Source organism: Elephantulus edwardii, unplaced genomic scaffold (assembly GCF_000299155.1).
Source record: "Elephantulus edwardii isolate Elephantulus edwardi_28Jun2011 unplaced genomic scaffold, EleEdw1.0 scaffold00022, whole genome shotgun sequence".
Taxonomy (NCBI): domain Eukaryota; kingdom Metazoa; phylum Chordata; class Mammalia; order Macroscelidea; family Macroscelididae; genus Elephantulus; species Elephantulus edwardii.
Genome location: NW_006399772.1, coordinates 25836138 through 25857864, shown reverse-complemented (window position 1 = coordinate 25857864; position 21727 = coordinate 25836138). Strand labels below are relative to the sequence as shown.

The 21727-nt window shown below is 42.1% G+C and overlaps 1 protein-coding gene across 1 annotated transcript in view; it reads right to left on the bottom strand.

Moving 5' to 3' along the window:
- The window catches only part of CPED1 (cadherin-like and PC-esterase domain containing 1), a 354996-nt gene extending 337977 nt beyond the window's left edge, over positions 1-17019 (bottom strand). Inside the window, exon 1 of the mRNA XM_006882700.1 lies at positions 16771-17019. Coding sequence (XP_006882762.1) covers positions 16771-17019 — 249 coding nt within the window. The remainder of the gene's footprint in view (positions 1-16770) is intronic.
- Positions 17020-21727: the final 4708 nt, after the last annotated feature.

Sequence of the window (21727 nt, the reverse complement as noted above, 5' to 3'; positions counted from 1 at the left end):
AGTTGCCAATTCTATTCCACCAAGAATCAGAATTGCTTAGAGGGGGGAAAAGAAGAAGCTCCTGCTACTGTCTTTGGGGGGAGTAACCCAAAACACAACAACCAGGATGGACTAATACCTATATAAGGATTAATTCCTTGATAAATAGGAAAGTCTGCATTGTTTGCTTAGATATCAGCTACAGCAAGACCTCTTTAAAATGCATCTAACCTAAGCAAGTTGGAATTTGTTTAAAATTCACTCAATAGGTGTCATTTTCTCACTCATACGCATATTTCATTAGAAAACATTTACCATGGTGCTGATCAACTATCTCAGGAAAATCTACAGGCATTAAACACTCATCAGGTAGCTTAACTAATCCCATGAAAATTGCACATCTGTTAGTTCGCTGACAACATCTATGAGAGCTTCCTGTGCATAGATTTAAGATTCTGTAAATGCTTTAGTGGCTGGGAAAGGTGGAGGAACAGAAAAAGAGAGAAAGACCCTTCACACAACAAGATGTATTGATACAGTAACCGTAACAATGGCCTTAAGTGTGTCAGGGATCGTGAGCAAGTTTTAAGTCTGTTGTTTATAGGGTCATTATGAATCCTAGTTGACTTCAAATCCACCTAACAATAACAGCATAGGTATCTAGATTCCATCATAAGAGGTTTTGGGGTTTGGGCAGGGGTGGTTTGTTTTGGCATTTTTGTTGTTTGTTGTTGTTGTGTCATTGTTGAGCAATCATAGTTTCACTGTTTTGTAGATACTGTGTGTTGTACAACTTGAAGGCTCGTGGCAACCCTGTGTGGAGCACGTCTGTCAGCGCCGGCTTCCCAGCATCCTGTGCTCCCTTTGTCTTAGTCACAGTGTGGTCATTTTCCACAGTATTTTAAGCCTTGAATGGTTTTAAAACCAATACCTTTAAATCTCATTCAAATATGTGGTGGTGGTGGTGTTTTTGTAAGAATTCATAAAAAAGACTCACAATTTAATAAATCTGTTTTAAAAAGGAAATTACTTACTAGAAAGAAAGGTTAAATGGTTGACAAAGAAGAAATCATGGCCATGGACCAGAACATCTGCTGAGCCCCACTAGGAAAAGTAATAGTTTGGATGGACGGATGGATGGATGGATGGATGGATGGATGGATGGATGGATGGATGATAGCTGGATGGATGGATGGATGGATGGATGGATGGATGGATGGATGGACGGATGGACAGATGGACAGACAGATGGATGGAAAGAGATTGCCAGGAAGGAGCCTATTAGCAGGATGGGGTAAGAAAGGCAAGAGAGGCCTGCAAGGGTGGCAATTTGATGTGAAGCTTACTCTATACATTTATTATCAGAATCCAATAGTGTCTTTGGATCATTAGTTCAGAGATTTCCAAGCTTTCTTATTCTTAGAACCCTAAACACTTATACCCAAAGTCAAAGTCATTTCTATGGAGTTAGAACTAAATCAGAGCTGATCCTCCAGTGGCTTTTCAGATGCTAAAGATCACATAACTGCCCATATTTCTCCCAAGGAGCAGAGGGTGAAATAAAACCAAGCATCTTTGCGTTAATAGCACAATTCCTTGCCACTAAACCACCAGATTTCATTATTTTAACACACATACACGTGTTATTGTTGATGTTGTTATGTGCCATCGAGTCACCTGCATCTTATAGCAACCCTATGCACAATAGCTCTGAACTCTGCCCTATCCTGAGCCAGTCTCACTGACCCAACACACCTAATCTGCAGTTACATCAATCCATCTCATCTGTGGTCTTCCTGTCTTGTGCTGTTTCTCCACCCTTCCAAGCATGATATCCTTCTCCAAAGACATGTGGCCTCCTGCCTACATGCCCAAAGTATGTGAGATGGGGCTTCAAAATCCTTGCCTCCAAGGAGAAACTTGGCTTCACCCTCTCCAAGGCAGACCTATTTGTTCTCCTGGTGGTCCATGGTATGTTCAATATTCTTCTCTAGCACCACAACTCAAAGGCATCAATTCTTTTTCTATCATTCTTAGTCCTTGTCCAGCTCTCTGATGCATAGCAAGCAATTGCGAAGATGATGACATGGATCAAGCACGCCTTAATCTCTGACATCATGGCTCTGTAGCACTTTGGAAGGGTCCCTGACAGCAGACTTTCCCAATACAATTTGTCTTTTAATTTCCTAACTCCTGGTGCAAAGCAAGCTGAAATTTCATGACTGTGGAGCCAAGCAAGCTAAAATTGTTAACAACCTCAATGTCTTCTCCATCTACCATAATGTTGAGAATTGGCTCAGTGAAAAGAATCCTTGCTTCTTGATGTTAAGCTCCAATCCATATTGAAGACTAAAATCCTTGACCTTCTTCAGCAAACACTTCAGGTCCTCTTCAGTTTTGGCAAGCCAGGTTGTATCGTCTGCATAAAGCAGGTGGTTTATGAATCTTCCTCCAATCTTGATGCCACACATCTCCTCATAAAGTCCAGCCTCTCAAGTGATCTCTCCTGCATACTGATTGAAAAGGTATGGGGACAGAAAGCATCCCTGATACATTCGCTTCCTAATTTTGACCCATGCAATGTTCTGACAACTTCCTCCTGGTCCAAGTATAGGTTTCGCATTAGCACAATCAAGAATTCTCATTCTTCTCAAGGTTATCATACATATATACAAAACACACACACATATATATATATTATCACACACACATACATATCTCACAGGTTGTTGTTAGGTGCAGTTGAGTTGTGTACAACTCATAGCAATCCTATGGACAACAAACAGATCTTCTCCTTATCCTACCCTTTGTCATCTCTGACACATTGAAGCCCATTTCTGCTGTCACTGTGTCAATCCATACCATTGAGGATCTTCCTTTCTTTGGCTGATCCCCCACCTTTCCAAGAATGATTTATCTCTCTAACCCTCCCCTAGCAACATGCCCAAAACATGAGAGACACATTTTCACCATCCTTACCTCCAAGGAACACTCTGGATACACTTTTTCCCAAGACATATATTTGTTTGGTTTTTTGGCAGTCCTTGGGGTATTCAGTACTCTTCTCCAATAACAATTTAAAGGCAAAGATAGTGAAACTCAGTCTCCCATACTCTGGGCATGTTGTTAGGAGAGACCAGCTCTTGGAAAAGACACCATGCTGGGGAAGTTGGAGCATCAGTGACAGAGAGGAAGACCCTCATTAAGATGTGTTGACACAGGATTGTCACAATGGCCAAAAGAAGGACAGAGATAATTAAGAAGCCACAGGATAGGGCAAGGTTCAGATTTGTCGTCCATTCTTCTTGTTGTTGCTAGATGCCATCAAGTCAAGTAAGATTCATAGTGACCTTATAAACAACAGATCTTAACCCTGTTCTATCTTGTGTCAGTCTCACATTCCATGAGACACACTAGACCTCATTGCAGCTGTCACTGTGTCAGTTTACCTAGTTGAGGGTTTTCCTCTCTTTTGATGACCCTCTCTGCCTTTCCGAGCATTTTGTTCCTCTTCAAGGAATAGCCCCTCCTAGGAACTTGTCCATATTATGAAAGATAGAGCTTTGTCATCCTTGCCTCCAAAGAGCATTCTGGCTGTGCTTTCTCCAAGACATATTTGTTTGTTCTTTTAGCAGACCCTGAGATGTTCAGTACTCTTCTCCAGCCACCACAGCTCAAAGGCATCAATTCTTCTACGTGTTTCAAAATTGAGAAGTATTTAGTTAATGTCTGTTGTTGTTTTGCACCATAGAATAAGAACCGATCCATAGCTGACCCTCCAGCAAGTTTTCAGAGGCATTGTAAGTTATGGAGGAGACTGACCATCTTTTAGAGAAGTTTTATTGAAATCACATGTGTTCAGCACCTATTATATTTTGGGCAATGCATTAAGGAAAACCACACACTCCTTAAAAAGCTACCCATTTGTTAGAGGAGACAAATGCACAGACATAAAAAAGTTCAGAATGAAGCATGCAACAGTATTTGCATGACTAAAGCTTAGGAATAACAAGAGAATGACTCATGCAATTGTCCTTGGAAGTTCTCTAAAGGGCTCATAGATCTTGGAGAAGTAGCAGTAGAAGAGTTTCTTCAGGTAGGCAAAAGTGACTGTGGTGCATAGATATGGCATTTTACAATTGATGAGTTGAGGAAATAAAAGAACCAATTGTAGTGAAAGGTAGAGTTGGGGGAACAACTGACGAAGAGAGTAGACATGTGGTTAAAATATTAAATTATGTTTTCACGTATAGATTAAAGAAAATATTAAGATTAAGGTATATTAAAAATTAAAGCACCATGTTCATATTTGCATGCCGAAAAGACCAACCTAGAGATATTGTGTTGAATGTATTGGTGGGGAAATCCTCAATAAGAAAAGAAAGGTATCAAGTCCAGGTGAGAAATTATGTCATTCTCACTCAAGTTGGTGTCAATAGTAGTGAGCATAGAAAGGGGACTTTGAAAAAAGAAGAAGAAGAAAAAAAGAAACAATCAATTTAGTTTGGTGATATAAACAGTCAAAAAAGATATGAGAATGTTTTGAAGGAAAAAAAAAAACAAATAAAAACAAAAAACACCTGAAGCAGATAAAGGTATTTTTTTCAAGGTCTACAATCTCATCAAAAAAGAAAAAAGTACTGATTGTAGAGTTCACACATTAAATCTTTATGTCATTTTGATTCAAAGAGTTGATTTAACTCACGAAGACTAGAAATGAAAAAAACAAAACAAATAGAATAAGGATGTTTCATGGAATGCACCGTGACTTTGTTTTTGCAATGTTTTATTTAAGATGTTCAAGGAATATGCAAAGGAAAGGCATCGGATATACAATGAGAGTCAAGAAAGGTCATCGATGTTGTATTCATCAGACTTGGATGTTATTAGAACGTTGAAGTATGTAAGAGCACAAAAGGGAATACAGCAGTTCAGGGAGGACGATGCAGGTGAAAGGAAAGGAGAGAACCAGTGGAAGGGGAAGCGGAAAGAGAAACCGAGAAGGAATCTTTGGAGAGAGTTGTGGTTGCATTGATTAGTCTGATGGAAACCAAGGGTGTAGAGAGACTTCACAAAGTGGCTCTAATGACGTCAAGTTCTACAAAAGTCAGGTAAAATGAGAATTGCAGAGTATCCATTTATTTGGTGATTAAGAAGTTAACAGCAATCTTTTAAGAGGTCTTTTGGTGAAGTGTTCAGATAGAAGCCAGATGGCATGGTTCAGGAATAATGGAACTTGAGGATGTGAACAGGATCAAAAGGAAGTTGTTAAAAAGGCATATTAATTAGAAAAGAGTGTTCTCTTTCCAAATAGGGTAGACACTGTAGAACATTTACAGGATTAAGAATCCCAGTGAGAAAAAAGGGGCAAAGATAACAAGAGAAACAAATCATAAAAGATGAAGCAAAGTTAATGTAGGAGAATGAAAGGATGATTAAAATTAGCCAGAGGTCGGCGAGAGGGCACAGGAGAGAGTTTTTGGGATCTTGGTACAGGAGGAAGAAGAGAAGAAGTTTAGGGACAGATGCAACAGAGAAGGCAATGAAAAGAGAAGTAGGATCTCTTCTCATTTCCAGCCTCCTGTTTTTGGGGTAGAACTTTTAAGCTGTGGCTGTGGTTATTGTGATGAAACACTGACACAGCTGACAGACACTTGAGCAGGTTTCTCAGAGGCAGTGAATTGCACAGGAGGAGAATGCCCATATTTTTTTCCTTGGAGCTACTGGTGGACTCGAACCACATGCCTCAAGTTTGGCCGTGCAACTCCTTACCACTAAGCCACCAGAGCTCTCTAGACCTTCATGGGTCTTAATTTCAATCATTCATTTCTCTATCTAGATGAAATTAGATTAACTAAATGTCTATTAGTTAGATGTTGACTCAGTGCTCAAAATATTGCAGATATTAGGAATGAAGCAGCAAATAAACCACCTAACCCCACTCTCAGCAAACCAAAACACCCTATGTCAAGTTGATTCCAACTACTAGTGCCCCCCCCCTACTGAGTTTCTGAGGCTGTATTTACGGGAGGAGACGGCCCATCTTTCCCTCATGGAAAAGCTGGCAGAGTTGAACTTCTGACCTTTTGGTTAGCAGTCTGACCTATTATTCACTGTGCCACCAGAGCTCTTATTTGCTCTGCAGGGACATAGGAAATAAACATATGTGGACATATTTCTACAGGGTTTTTCCTTCATTCCCTATCACTGACTTGTTCACATCCTAAGCTTGCTGTTAGTAGGTGCTTTCAAGTCAATGACAATTTGTAGAGCTCTATGAACAATAGATCTGAACCTTGTCCTATCCTATCGTCTTCATAATCTCTGATAAGCCCATTGTCATAGTCACGTGTCAATCCATCTCACTGAGGGTCTTCCTCTCTTTCTCTGATCCTCCAGCTTTTCCAGCCTGATGTCTTTCCCAAGGACTGACCCCTTCCGACAACGGTCCCACAGTATGTGAGACAAAGCTTCACCATCCTTGCCTCCAAAGAGCACCCTAGTTGCCCTTCCCAGTTAATAGAATATTCTTCTTATACTCTTCTCCAACACCACAATTTAAAGACAGTGACTGCTTTGTCATCCTTATTCATAGACCAACTCTCACATGCATAGGAATTAATTGAGAAGGCTCTGATTTGGATTAGGTGCACCAGAGCCATTGTTGTTGCTATCTATGTGCCATCGAGTCACCTGCCACTCATAGTGACCCTATCAACAGTAGCTCTGTATCCTGCTTTAATGCTGACAGTTCAGACTTGGGAGCCGAGTGCTTTGCTTCCATATGGGAAGATCTGATTTTATGCCACATTTTAGACTCTAGCCAATGCGTACAGAGAGTGGGGTGGAGCTCCACAATTAAAACTAACTTGGAAGGAGGAGTGGCATCCACTTCCATAATAGCTTGCCTCTGGAAACCCTATGAACCTGGAGAGAGGATGAAAGGTACCCAAGCGTCGAGGAGTCTCCTTCATAGGGTCGCTATGAGTCGCCTACAACTAGACAACTCTTAACAACAACAACAACAAAATTAGACTCTTAACATTGTCTCTGGATTCTAAAGGTTCGTTTTACTATAAGAAGACAGCAGCTTAGTGCCTGGATGTTAGTGAGAGAGACTCAATGAGGCTTTCCTGTCACACGAGATATTCTGTCGTCTACTTCAACATCACAATTCAAAGGCATTGATTCTTCTTCTGACATCCTTATTCACTATTCACCTTTCAAATGAATAGGAAGCAATTGGAACGAGTATGGTTTGAATCAGGCACATCTTAATGTTTAAACTGGCACCATTGCACCTTAACACTCTGGGAAAGTCTTTAAGAAAATTAAAGTCTAGAGGAATCAAGAAATGTGCCCACGGTAGATAATGAACAAGTGATGCCATTGGCCTCCAGAGCTCCATGTGGTTAACTCTTCTGCCTCCCAACGAATGGAGGGCATTTAGTTTAGTAAGAGAACACAAATTATGTTCATTCCTGGCCTCACTGGCAACTTGACATGCTATTTGGGGAGAGGCCTTTCCTCATGCAAGCTTCATTTTTCTCAAATAAAAATATGTCAAATTTAATGATGTTTAACTTGTTTCCTCTGATACTCATCATTTAGAATATGAAATCTAATCTAATACAAAATCTCCTTAGTGAAAAACAAAGGATCTGCAAGCATACATCTAGTTAGGGAGGTAGCTCATGGCCCCCATCACAAAAGGCATACTATTTCATAGACTTTGGGATGCTTTAAACAACTATGGAGATTTCTAGAAGCATTGACTAGGGCAGATATGGAAATGTCAAGCATAGGGAAAATATGTTGATGTATAAACTATTTTGTGGGTTTGAGATAGAGGCAGAGTGAGATTTAAGAATAGAGAGAGATGTTGAGATGTGCGCAGTGGAAATGGAAGTGGTTTCTCCTCTAGCTGGTAGGCTATTACAACCTCTGAAGGTTTTTGTTGTCTTCTTAAATAAAATTTTTATTTCATATTGGTTTACTTTCAAAGCTTGTGTACCTTGCTTTTTTTTGGTTTTAAACAGAGATATTATGAGAGTTATGCATAAATAGTTTAAATGTGGAGGCTGATAAAGGGATTAAGTATTTAGGCTCCTGAAACAGTCAGTTCTGTGGCAAAGGAGAGAAAGCACTGAGAAAACCAAAGAACATGCAAAGATTGTGGAATCCAATGTAAGTCACAAACACGTTTGATGACAACTGGTACGGTGATGGTTATTAAAATTTCTCAATAGCATTTAAAAAGGATAGAGTGTTAATCAAGTTCTCAAATGGAAAGCAGACATTAGAAATTAGAGAAGAACATCATGTCTAGAAGCAAGAAGCATATAAAACAAAGATGTCAGAGTGTATGACAGAGTCAAGGTCACGGAGAACAGCCTGGACACCAGCCTCTAAGCTAAGTAGAGACAAATGTTCAGAATAAGGGCTGGGAAGATGACAAGAATGCTGTGGCCTTTCTAATTTGGTGCTGGCCATTTGGCTCAGGGGCAAGTCTGGCCATTGGTGAGAAGGCAAACCAGACAGATCTGGTGAGGGAAGAGGGAGGAGAATAACTAAGAAATACCAAAGATGACCAAAGGTTTCAAATTTATGGATCGAGCACAGTGGGGGAAGCAGGCACTATTAATGGGAACTGGAAGGTTAACGAGTTATTCTGAGGCATGAAAAATTATGAGGGAACATTATTGAGAGTTTTGATTTGCTCCCAAAGAAAATAAAACAGGGAACTGACGATTGAGGTGTGAGGGAGCAAGAATAAGACCCAAACTAGCAATATAGATTATTGTTTATCAGTACATATTAACAATATGCAAAATTGACACACTCGCTAAGGAAGCTTATGACTAGATTTCTAAAAATCCAAGGAACTAAGCTTGGAAATGTCTCTTTATCTCTAGAGAAGAAAAACGAACCCTGAAGGGTGACCAAGAGCTATTCATGGGGATTAGAGAACAACCCTGCTGTGGCATGGAATTCTAAAGGGAAGATCCAAGAAAGAGTTGTTGCCCCCCCAAAAAATGTAAAGTATTGCAAAGAGGAAGAATGTGAGTTGAAAAGCTATATTGGATCTGGTAACTAGAAAGTCACTGAGAGAGTCTTCGGTAGAGGAAGACCAAGTGCAAGAGGTTAGGAAGCCAGGAAGTGAGTGCACGAGAAGGGCCCCAGCTATGGGCCCTCCACAGGGAAGCAGAGAGAGGGAAACCTCCAGTATACACAGCTCTTGGCTGGTACACACATTCGGGTCAGTGCTTAGATACTAAAGGTTGGAAGTTTGAGTAAACCAGCGATGTCCTGGAAGAAGGCCTAGTGATCTACTTCTGAACTGACTCAATGGCAAGTGGCTTATTGTCAGATACACAGATGGGCAGCTTCTTCTCTAAGTTCTGAGTATGTTTACTGATGGAAGGGGCAGGCCGGCAGAAACATCTGAAGCCAACGATATTTAGCATGGAACCCTGGAACCAGTTGTGGAAAAGAATAAAAAGAGTGATCCAAAACACATGAAGACGCTAAGATTGACAAGGAAGCAGCCTTCTGAAACAGTGAAAAGGTTTCCCTACTGTATTCTCCTGATCTTCAGTTCTACCCCTCTTGTCCACTCTGCACAGAACATCCAGGAATGTTTTCCATAAAACATAAGCACAAGGGTATTCAAGCCATAATTTACTTAAAATTCTTCACTGTTGCCTTCAAGACAGAATCCAAGTTCTTCATTTACAATCCATTTCCAGCATCCAGAGCCTGGTGACCTGTCTATGGCATCATTATACCTTTCCTATTTCCTAAACACACCGGACCTCTTTACTTTATAGTCAGCCTGTCACCTGTCTATCTGCCTCTCTCTTTCTCTGTTTCTCTCTGTGTGTCTCTCTGTCTCTCTTCATAGCAACTATTTTGTATCTTCCAAATGTACATGACGTTTTCTCTCTCTCTCTCTCTCTCTCTCTCTCTCTGTGCAAGTGAATTTTTCTGCTTGTAATTCTTTTTCTTCCTCTATTATTGTGGTTGGTGTGTACCATTGAGTCAAAATTAATCCATAGCTGACCCTCCAGCAGGTTTTCAGAGGCAATTAATCACATGGGAGGAGTCTGTCCATCCTTCTCCTGTGGAGCAGCTGGTGGACTCAATCTGTGTGCCTTTGGGATTGCAGGGCAGCTTCTTACCACAAGGCCACCAGAGGTCTCCGCTCTAAATCGTTCTTACTTTAAAAAAAAAAACAAACCTCATCATTCCCAATTTCCTAGCCTTGCCTTTATCCCCTGCTCTACCTCCCTGTGGTTTTTATTTCTGCATCTGCAGTATGGATTACAGTGCCTAGTGCATATAATTTGCTAAATAAATGTTTACAAAAAAGTAATTTAAAAATATAAGAATATATTAATGAAAAGAAGAAGTGGAAAAAGATCAAGATGGAATTATTTTTTTTCTCCCTTTGGAGAGGAGACGTCTCAGTGAAATAGTCGTAAACTTCTCATTTAAAGAAAGAGGAGTCAGTTCCCAAGAAAGAAAATACCTTCATATATTTATGGTGGTTTAAGAACTGGGTTGCTAACACAGAGGCTTCTTGGGTGAAAGACTTGGTGATCTGAGCCTGTAATATTTACAGTCCAAAACACCTTCTAAGTGCTTCGTCTTCGTCTTATAAGGTAATTATAAATTGAGATCAATTGATACTTAACAACAGATGCTAGAATAGCTAGCTCTGGTGGCTACCCCAGAGGCCATGCATCTCCTGTAGGTCAAATCCACTAATGTTCTTGGGGAGAGAGGTAGCAGTCTCGCCTGGTTGTGATTTGTTGCTGTTGGGTGTCATCAAGTTAAGTATGACTCAGAGCAACCCTATCAATAATAGATCTGAACCCCATCCTAGCCTGAGCTCCCTCATCAGCCCTGACACTCTTGAGCCCATAGTTGCAGTTACTGTGTCAACGATTTGAACCCTGTCCTATCCTGAACCATCCTCATCAGCCCCGATTCACTTGAGCCACTGTTGCAGTTAACGTTGTCAGTCCACCTCATTGAGAGTCTGCGTTTCTTTATTTGACCCTCTGTCTTTCCAAACATGATGTTGCTTTCCAAGGAACAGCTTCTCCTAAGAACATGCCCAAAGATGGATGAAGCATCACCACCTTTGCCTTGAAGGATCACTCTTGTTGTACTTTCTCCAAGATACCTGCATGTTCTCTTGGCAGTCCATGGGTTAATCAGTACTCTTCTCTGAAGATATCAATTCTCCTGTCACCCTTATTCATTGCTTAGATCTCAGATGAAGTTCAGTTGTCGTTCAAAGCCTGAAGAACCCAATGCAGGGCCACCATAAGCCAGAACCAACTCTACGGCATTGAGTGTTTGTGTAGTTTAATTCTGTGATCTTTATTTTTTTAAAAAAAGAAAAGATTTAATTTTTAGGTAATTTTGCTTTACCTTCTTCCCTGGTGGGCATTAACTTGGCTTTCTGCTATGATCATAAGACTAAAGGCACTGCTTTTGCCACCTCTGACCCCACAGTTGTGGGAGCTGAAGAGCATCGGACTGATTGACAAGGAGAAGCCAACCACACACACCGAGTCCCTGACTTCTGCAGTGGTGGCCCCAAGCAGCCAGGTGACACTTCTAAGAAGCAGCATGTGGCAGACTTGGACCAACAAAGGACAGAAACGAGGCAACCCGTATTTCCTGACTTTTCCGCCCTGATGCTGGTTTCAAGAAGCAGTAGTGAAAGACAGTCTCTTTGAGTAAATCTCCCAACAATAAATACATCCACGTACGCTCGCTCTCCTTCCTTCTCCTTTCCAGTCACCACCCTTGCATCCCTGGGATTGTACCATCACTAATCACTTATAAAAATATATTAGGCTCTGAGAAGGAAAGGTTTTCAAGATCTTTTTCCCCAAATCTTAAGTATATATTCACTTTTAGAAACAGCAAATGAAATTTACACCATTTTCATTAAAAAATCATCCCCACTGGCTGGACTTTAAGGAAAGTAGAAATCACTCTTACTAAAGAGTCATTTAAAAGAGGGAGAGGCAATGAGAGATGGAAGAAAAGACACACAACAGTCAGAGAAATACTAGTTCTCACTGTGCAGCAGCAACAGGGGATAATCAGAAACACATGGTCACGGTGAGGATACATTTATTCCACAAAAAGCAAAGTTTCCACTCGCGCAGCCTAGACCAAGGCATTTTCTTCAATTGTTTCTGCTTATAATTTAACGTGCTTCCTGTGTTAGGAAATAACCAAGTGTTAGATTCCATGAAAATAAATAAATCTACCAAGTGACTGACTTCAATGAATAAAATACAACTGTAGTTGTATGTTACATGGAAATCACTTTAAGACATGGCAGTTTGTCAGTCAAATGCAAGCGACCAATGTTGACAGAAAACCCAGAAGAAACGATAAAATCCATCTGCTCAGAAAGACCCTTTTTAAAAGTACAAATTGGAGTGGGGGGTGGAGAATTGCAATCTTGCCATAAAGAAGGAGAGTACTTCCTCCCAATTTAAGGTACTTTTCAGTCACCTCTTAATCATATGAAAGCCAGATAACCGGTCAATGAATAAGGAAACCTAAAGATGCCTCTGAATTACAGTGATGGCGAGGGATACTGATCAAAGCCAGGAAAACAAACCAATCTGTTTGAAAAGAGTAACAGCCCGCCTGCTTCTTGGACATGAAGATGGAGAGATCACCTCATGGACTTTGGACATGTTATCAGGATGACAAGTCTCCGGAGAAGGACAGTATACTTGTCAAAGCAGGGGAGGAGCTCAAATGAGGAAGACCCTCAAGGAGATGGACTGACCCCCAGCATCAGCAACGGCTCGCCCATAGCAACAAGGGTGCGGACGGTGCAGGACTGGGTAGGGTTTTGTTCTGTGATTTGAGATCTCCTTGACAGCTTCTTCCTCCCTATGGAAAATTGGCATCTACTATACCATGATCTCAATCTGTACTGAAAACAGCTTTAGACATTGAACCAGATCCCAATCGTAAAGTTTTAAGGGCATACTTAGCACCTTCAAGAATAACCTGCTATAAGAACTCATTACCATACTGATAAAGAGCATAAGGTCTTCCCTTAGAAAGAATTGCAACAAAAGGTTAAGCAGATGCTTATTGTTTATTTGTGAACACTTCAAAGCTATAATTCAAGAAAAACTCGTGGTTCAGTGACTTCAGAAAGTTTATCCCAGCAGATATTACCATATTCACTAAAAATACCTTTTTGTGGGTCCACATTTGAAATTTTTAATAAAAAATTTATTTGCCCCTGTTTTGGATTTATAAATCTAAACTATATACTTACACATCCTGGATACAACTTACACATAACTTTAACTATACAATTAGCTTGAAATACGGGTTTCCAAATATTTTTAGTCACTCTCAGAACCTGACTCAAGATCTGAACAACTGAAAGAAATCATCGATTTTTTCAGAGAACTGTATGTTTTATACATTCAAATGCATTCTGAGATCCAGGAATCATGGGCCAAAGCCAGCTGTTTGGAGAAGTCTTAAAATATACTTAAGACCAAAATAAGTGGATTCATCTTAAAAAAAAAAAAGCCCTAATGACAGAATATTTTGGTTTTCCAACAAAAGTAATAACACAATACTAATTTTTTAGATAGAAATCATGCAAGATCTATAAAATTTTTAGAAGTTATATTATCGATCTTGATGAAAAATAATTGTAGCATATCATTTTTTATTCACATTTTTAAAAATATCAGCTCCAGAACTAGTTGTTTTTATGAGCTATATATTTATCCCAAAGACATTTCTTTTTTGTATATATTAGCTATTGGTGGACAAGTACTTAACTCATTTAAAACTGGATTCGTAACGGATTCTTTTTTGTAATCTACAGTAGAAGAATTAACTCATAATTGAGTTAGTCAGTCTCAACCTGCATCTTTCGTTTACCGTCTGCCTACCTCGATTACAAAATGGGTGTAGACTAGACCAAAGACTGGCCCAAGTGAAGCAGAAAATGAAGATATATGATAAATATTTAGAAATTCAGCTTTAATAATCACCAAGTTTCTCAGCTAGCTTTGTAAATTTAGATCTTTGCTTATGGTTAAAATACTTCTGACTGAACAGTTTGGTGAAAAACCGTATGCTTGGCATTTCTTTTTCATAAAGAATATTATAAATTGGATATGTGAGTCAAGCAGCCAATAACTTTCATATGGTTTATGAGTAGCCAGAGAGCCAAAGCTGAAATGGAATTTTCTGGGGCAGCTTGCAATAACAGTTAACATATGCCTAAAGTTACAAGCAAAACAAGAGTCTTGTAAAGTCAAATAGAGGAATAAGAAAGACTGTAGAAAATCTTTTTTCCCCCAGACTTCTTAGCAAACATTTTAAGAATTGGAAGAATAACACTATCTCCATGACTTCAAAGGCATTGCATTGATCAGTATTAGAAAATTTAAGAAGGGATTTCAATGGTCACGTTTTACGTCCCTCATAAATCTGATATATTAAAAAAAGAAGAAAAATACAACTGCAAACTAAGTTAATGCTTACATAAATGAACAAAACTTACACCATTTTCAATTACTTCATAGCAACTAGAATTGATTCACACTTGCAGTTCCATCCAGAATAGCTTGTAGTGATTAAATGCTTTTATGCTTTTATGGGTCGTAGGAGATTTCAAGACCAAGATTTCCTTTTGCCGCATAGAAAACAAGTAGTTACTCACTTATACATTTTGCAAATTTTCTCTACTTGAACCTAATAGTGTTTGGGGTTTTAATAAGTTCTTCCAGTTGTGGTTCCCCAGTCATCAGAAGAAGTTTGCCTTTACTTCCATTTAGACCAGCAGGCCCCTGGGCGGAACCAGGAGGCTTGATTTCTCTTCTCCAGGATGAACAAGAGGAGCCCTGGGTGGCACAAAGGGGAAATGCTCATCTGCCTACCTGAAGGCAGGCAGTTCAAGCCCACCAGCTGCTGGACAGGAGAAGGATGTGGCTGGCTGCGTCTGTAAAGATTTGCAATCTTGGGAACTGCAGGAATAGCTCTCCACTGGTTCTATACTGCCACTCTGGGTTGGACTCAACCAAGGCTGAGGTTGAGGTTTTGAATGAACCATGTCATCGTACTTTAACCCATGGGGGCTAACCTCAACATCTTTGGAACATCAGTCATTTTAGTCACATCATATGGTCGCTGTAAATGAACACAATAACACCTACTTTACCTAACTCATGGTGTTATGAGCCTAAAATTAAATGTAAAAATATTTCCAGACAGTGGTAATATGGTACTAGCAGTACTAGCAGCGGCCGTGTTGCTGTTGTGACTTGGTGCCTTCAAGCTGGGTTCAAACTCCCAGCGACTGGACGTATAATGGAACAAAACACTGCCCTCTTCTTGCACCATCCTCACAAGCACTGCTACACTTGAGCCGCTGTAACAGCCACTGTGTCCATTCACCTCACTAAGGGTCTTTATGTCTTTCGCTGACCCTCTCCTTTGCCAAACAAAAGCAGAGTGGTGCCTGCTTCATCAGGCACTGGTCTCTCCTGGTAGCATTTTCAAAGGACATGAAAAAGTCTCACCACCCTGGTTTCCAAGCATCACTCTGGCTCTGTTTCTCCCAGGGCAGACTCATTTGTTCTAGCAGCTCATGGTATGTCCATTACTCTCTGCCAACACTAGAACTGAGCAGCAGTGGTGGTATTTAAAAGGAAATTCTGCTCTAGACAATAACCAGTGTCCTCACAGATTTAACAAACTCAGCTGTAGATGTAAGAGGCCACTTACTGATTCCTAACTTAGCTTACTATTACATTAGTTGTGGTAGCATAGAATGTAGTGGCTTTGCTGCTAGAGGAGAGAGAGAGAGAGTGAGAGAGAGAAAGAGAGATTGATTTTAAACTGGTCTGTTTCAAAGGATTTTATTTCACTGGCAGTCATGAACAAAAATGACTAAAATAGAAATCCTGTATAATGCTTTGCTTTGGGAACTCTGGTGGCTTAATTGTAAGGAATTTTGCTGCCAACACAAAGGTATACAGTTTGAATCCACCAGCTGCCCCACAGGAGAAAGAGGGGCAATCTCCTGCCTCTGAAGGGTCAGCTATGGCTTAGTTCTGACTTAGAGGTACATAACAGCATGTTTCTTATCTGTTGACGAGTAAGATTAGTAAAGTTAACCAAAATAACAAAAGTATAACACATAATAATCTACATATTTCTAATTATAGAAGCAATAAAATGCAGTGTGCTAAGTGTTTCATAGAAACCAAGCATATCATGATTTCAAATGCCTTGGGAAAAAATATGTACTTTAGGGGGGTATTCACCAGCTAAAAAAAAATTAACGCTTCATTGAAAGGAATATTAGTGTGACCTTGAGTTTAGTATGATGTGGAGATGAGTATCAACTACTTTTAGGAGGAAGGCAGTCAATGCTCATTGAGTTTAACTCTGATCTGACTTCTGTTCCTGAACTGGTCATCTCTGCTCTCTTGGACATCTCCTATTTTAGAATTAAGCCACAGCCCTCTCACCTCCAAAATCATTCAACTCAAATGCAGTGGCTTTCTAAGGGAGAGAAATGCCAGACCACGGCAGAAGTATGAAAAGCTAAAGTGCCCCGTGGCTCACAGTCAGGAGTTGCCCCTGGGCTCTGCGCACCCTGGCTGCCTTTCAGACCTCATGGAGGTTAATTTTAGTTTGACAGAAAGGACAGAGCGGCCGCCTGCTGTCTTTGCAAAAACTGAGGGCAGCTTCGGAGCCTCTTACCTTCCTGACTTCGTGCAGGTCTCTGGGGAGAGGGAAGCACCGAGTGTCAGCCGAGCGCGCCTTCTGGCATCTGCTTGCCTGGGCATCCGTGGGGGTGTGGGGGGCCACCCCGGTGACAGCAGCTGTGAGCTTCCTTGTCCCTCTGAGGGTCAGGGTCTGGTAGAAGAGACAGATGGCCACCACCAAGCCCACCAAGAAGGGCCGGGGGCAAAATCGCCGGCGCCAAAGGAAGCCTGGGCGCCAGACCATGTCCAGTTCAGCTCTGCTTGGCCCCTGTCCACGGTGCGGGAAGACTCATAGCGGCTATTTCTGTCCGCCTGAAAAACTCCAAGCTGTCTCCTTCTTCCACCACTTAGATCAAGTTTGCTCCATGCTGGCTGAAGAACTTGGGGAAGGATCATGCCAGAGAGTCAGCACGGGCAGGGGTGGTCGCCAGGAGCCTTTCCAAGCTCAGTGAGTGAGGGGAAGCTGGCCCCGTTGGGTGTGAAGAAAGACCATCCAAATAACAACAGGAGAGATAGGAACCTGGGTGCGCCGTCAGCGGCCCAGCTGGTTGCTTCCGCCTTCTTTTCACAGGACCCAAAACTCTCAGGAAAGGCGTCCTCCCCCACCCCACAGCCTCCGGGCAAAGAGAAAAGCCAGCAAAGCCAGGCCGCCTGCAATCTGTAAAGCGCGTGGAAGACGCAGTAGGTTAAAAGCCCCAAGAGCCTGGAGACAGGCCAGGCCTCCCAGAGGTTCCTCCTTTTCTCGTCTGGATTTTAAAGCAATCCCGCGCCCACAACGCCCCCCTTCCCCCCTTTTTAAAACTGCTCCCCTTCATGCCTTTTTAAATTGCCACTTTCCTGTTAGCATGCATGGCTTTCAGCTTTCAAGGGCCGACTTGAATGGACTTGGTTACCGTGTGGATTTGGCCAGTGTTAATTTCACCCCGTTACAAGCTCAAAGTTCTGTGTACTTCCTCTGTTTTCATCCCCTGTAGCCAGAAAAAAGTTTGCAACTCCTCTCTTGGACCGCTGACCAGCGGCACTCCCAAGGAAACACCCAGTCGTTAGAGTCCAAGGAGTCATCACACACAGATGCACACGCGCGCACAGACACACGCCGTCACAGAAAGACACACACCCCCGCGGACACACACACACACACACACACTCGGACAGTCAGAGCCACCCCATCCCCAGCCCGACACAGGAGGTGAGCAGCCCCTGGGGACCCCACATCTCTGCAGCGGCAGCCCAGCCGCCTGGCCTTTGGGGCAGAGCTAAGGCCTGGCGCTCCCAGACTTTCAACTTTGCAAGAGCTTTGCAACAGAGTGTCCTAGAAATGACAGTCCCCTTTCCCCTAAAAAGTGACTGCCTGTTCTGAGCCGCTGGCTTTAAAATAGAAGTGCAACAATGAATGAATGGAATTCCAAAATCTCTGTAGATGTTCATGGAAATGAAAAATAAAGAAATTAAAAAAAAATAGAAGTGGCTATTTGGTCCCTTTCCTTAAACTTTTTTCACCCTAAAACCACATTGCAGATACAAATCGTCCAAAGGTCAAGGGGGAGACCTAAGCCAACTTAGCAGAGACTTGGAAAGTTCTTCACTCCCGGGAACTGCGGTTTAGTTTCTTTCTCTTGTGGGGATAAGAGGGTCACTAGCATTGTCTAACCTTCAGACAAGGACACCACCTCGAAGGCAGTGGACAAAGTGTCTCTCTACTTTGACAAATTTATTATTATTATCTTCTTTTCCAGAGGTGCAAGTTTACCCACTCAGAAACAAGACAAAGGTTGCTTCCAGTCTCTCCAGTGGCTTCTGGGGAGAAAAACCTGCAGATCCAGCTCTATCAAAATTGCAATCTAGTGAAACTCTAAGGTAGCTCTGGTGGTTTAGTGGTAAGGAATTACACTGCCAACCCAAACTCACATGGTTAGAAACCACCAGCTGCTCCACTGGAGAACGATTGGCAAACTTGTCTGGTGGAATTAACTGCCTCTGAAAGCCTGCTGGAGGGTCAGCCGTGAGAGGTTCTGACTCGAAGGATACACAACCACAGCAGAGCTCCAAGGAGGCAGTTCTCCGTCACACATATCATTATGAGTCAGAATCATCCTGATGCCTCTCAACAATGTCGACTTTACAGGGTTGTTTTAAGATTTTCCCATGTTATATAAAAAATTACTATTCTTATCTTCCTGGACTAATGACTAGAGTTTCTCCAAGGTTAATCGCACATCACTTAACTCCTTAAAAGTTTCCCTGTGGCTATCACATTCTTCTACTAACCATAGTTTGCAGCCATACAGAGTCTCTGCACAAGACAGATGTGGCCATCTGCTGCTGTACTCTGGAAAAAAAAAAAACAATGACAATAACAAAAACAAAACAAAAACTGGATGGGACAACTGCTCCTTACAAGGTCACTCCAAGTGGAAATCTGCTGGACAGAAGCAGTGGTTTTTAATCCTGAAATGAATTGATGATTGCAGGGGTTATAGTCCTGCAGATAGGCGAGCCCAGAGACATTGTCCAGAATTCAGGCTCGTTCAGATCACAGCCAGGATCCTAGCAGGGCGTTTCTGCCGGCTGCTCTTCACCCAGGGTACACAGAGGGGAAAGGTCGTCTGTCTGTTCAAGAGCATGTCCCTCCTTCTCTCACTCCGTTTTGAAAATTTTAGATACGTACAGCTTTAGACTCAGGGCTGAGGTTCTACAAAGACTATTGAATAAAACAGGGTTTCTAACAGTTTCTAACCTAAACTGGTTCTTGGGAAAAAGACCTTCTGAGAGGCCACACCCTTAGAATGAGCCTTTCTCAGGCACGTGCTTGTCAGTCTGTCACTTCTATTTTGTGAGATGGTGCGCCGCCTAGGGGTACCCAGCTGTTAGTGACACTTTTAGAGACTTGGGCACTTAAATATTCCTTGTTTTTAAAATACGGTGATGTTGAGTCGCCTGTGACTCATATTTTATATAAATATATATGTTTCCTATATACACACAAAGTATATATGTTATAGCCATATACCTAAACATGTTACGAAAAAGACTTTTTTTTAGACTTTCTTTTTGATTGTTAGATTGTCAAGAAAGTTGAAAAAGAGAAAGAAATCAAAAGGACTTTTTTGGCATGGTGGCATGCTTGGGATTGTTGAGTAGAAGGTATAAAAGAAAGAGCATCAAATCAATGCTAGCATCAAGTTTTCTTTGAGAATTAAAAGGAAACAAGCTGGAGAATGTTAGTCCTTAGAGAGTTATGTTGCCAACCCAAAGACAGTATCTGCTGGTTCAAACCCAACAACTGCTCCTCTGGAGAAAGACTGACAATCTCCTGGCGGGCTCTTCCCAGCCCAGGAAATCCACAGGCAGAGTCAGCTATGACTTGGTTCCGACTTGACGGCATCGAGTTCAGTCAATCACTAAACCAGTATGATGATGCTGGGAAATTATTCTCCATCTAAACCCTGGGTGCGAAGAAGTAGAAGAAGGAGAAGGCAGATAGTGAAGGTGCAGGAAAGAGACCAGAATTAGAGTGAGAAACTGGAAAGAATAAAAAGACAAAATAAAGTAGGTCCATCAGTGTGCACACCTTGCCTTCTCTCTTAAAGAGAAATCCACCCCCACAACCTCATGGCCTCACAGCCATCAGTCAGGACCTATTTATTTATAGCTGACCTCCCAACAGGTTTTCAGAGGCTGTAAATCGCATGGGAGCAGAAATGCACGTCTGTCTCCCTCAGAACAGCTGGAGGATTCAAACCATGTGACTTTGGGTTGCCAGTGGACCTCCCTACAGACTTAGCCACCAGAGCTCCACTGCCTCTTAGAAGCTGTTAGCAAACAAGTTCTTTCTCTACATCTCAGCACATCTCCTTTGTGGAGTGAGGGGATTAGTGCCTGTTCTGAGATGCTGTGGGCAGGCCAAGTGTGCAGCCATTTAGAAGGACCTAGGTGGTGCTGTCCATAGGGGGCTGCGCTGCTAACCCCAGAGCCACACGTCTCTGCCAGTTCAAATGCACCAGCAGCTTTGCAGGACAGGTGGGCAACATCCACTCAGTAGAGGCTTAGCTAGCAGTTGGTCCAAACCCATGGCAATGACGAGTTTTGCAGGCTTGTTCTTTGGAGGTTTTGTGGGTTGTTTCCCACCTCCTCCCCCACCAAGCATTCTGTGTCTGCTGGGTGACTTTCCCCTGCCTGACAGTCCGTGATGTTCTGTCTGGGTCTTCAGGTTGGGCACAGCCCCCCCGAGCTGACCATCTGGTGTGGCATCAGACCCATGATCAGGGGATCATCAAGAATGGGCCTCCTGAACACAAACACACTTAGTGCAAACCCATGTCCTTCCATGGGTGCAGGCTGGTTTGGGAGAATGCCAGGGGCGAGGGTGGAGGGGATGAGCCTCTAGGCAGAGGCCACACACCACCTGCATTTATGCCTCAACAGTAGCTTAGACCTATTTATTTGCATGGAAGGCTACTTAGAAATATGTGTTAGCAGCTGCAGGAACCAGAGCAGTGAAACTTAAAAAATGATTTGGTTCAATGATGGGAAGGCAAGAGTAGATACGCAGAATGATCAACGTGTGGATCCTGACAGCCCTCAAGCAGCAGAAGTCTTAATGAAGCTGCCTTTGTGATGCAACTTCCCAGGACCCTATGATTTCTAATTAGGGAGCTCTGGTGGCTTGCGGATAAGGAGCTGTGCAGTCAACCCAAAGACATGAGGTTCAAATCCACGAGCTGCTCTGTGGGAGAAAGGTGGGCAATCTCCTCCAGTATGATTTACTATCTCTGAAACCCCTCTAGAGGGTCAGCTGTGAGTCAGTTCTGATTTCAAGGTAAACAACAAGGTTATATTTGTTGTTGTTTTGTTATGTGCCATCGAGTCATTTGCGACTCATAGCGACCCTATGTACAACAGCCCTAAACCCTGCTCTATCCTGTGCAAACAGCACTGCCTCTGACAAACCC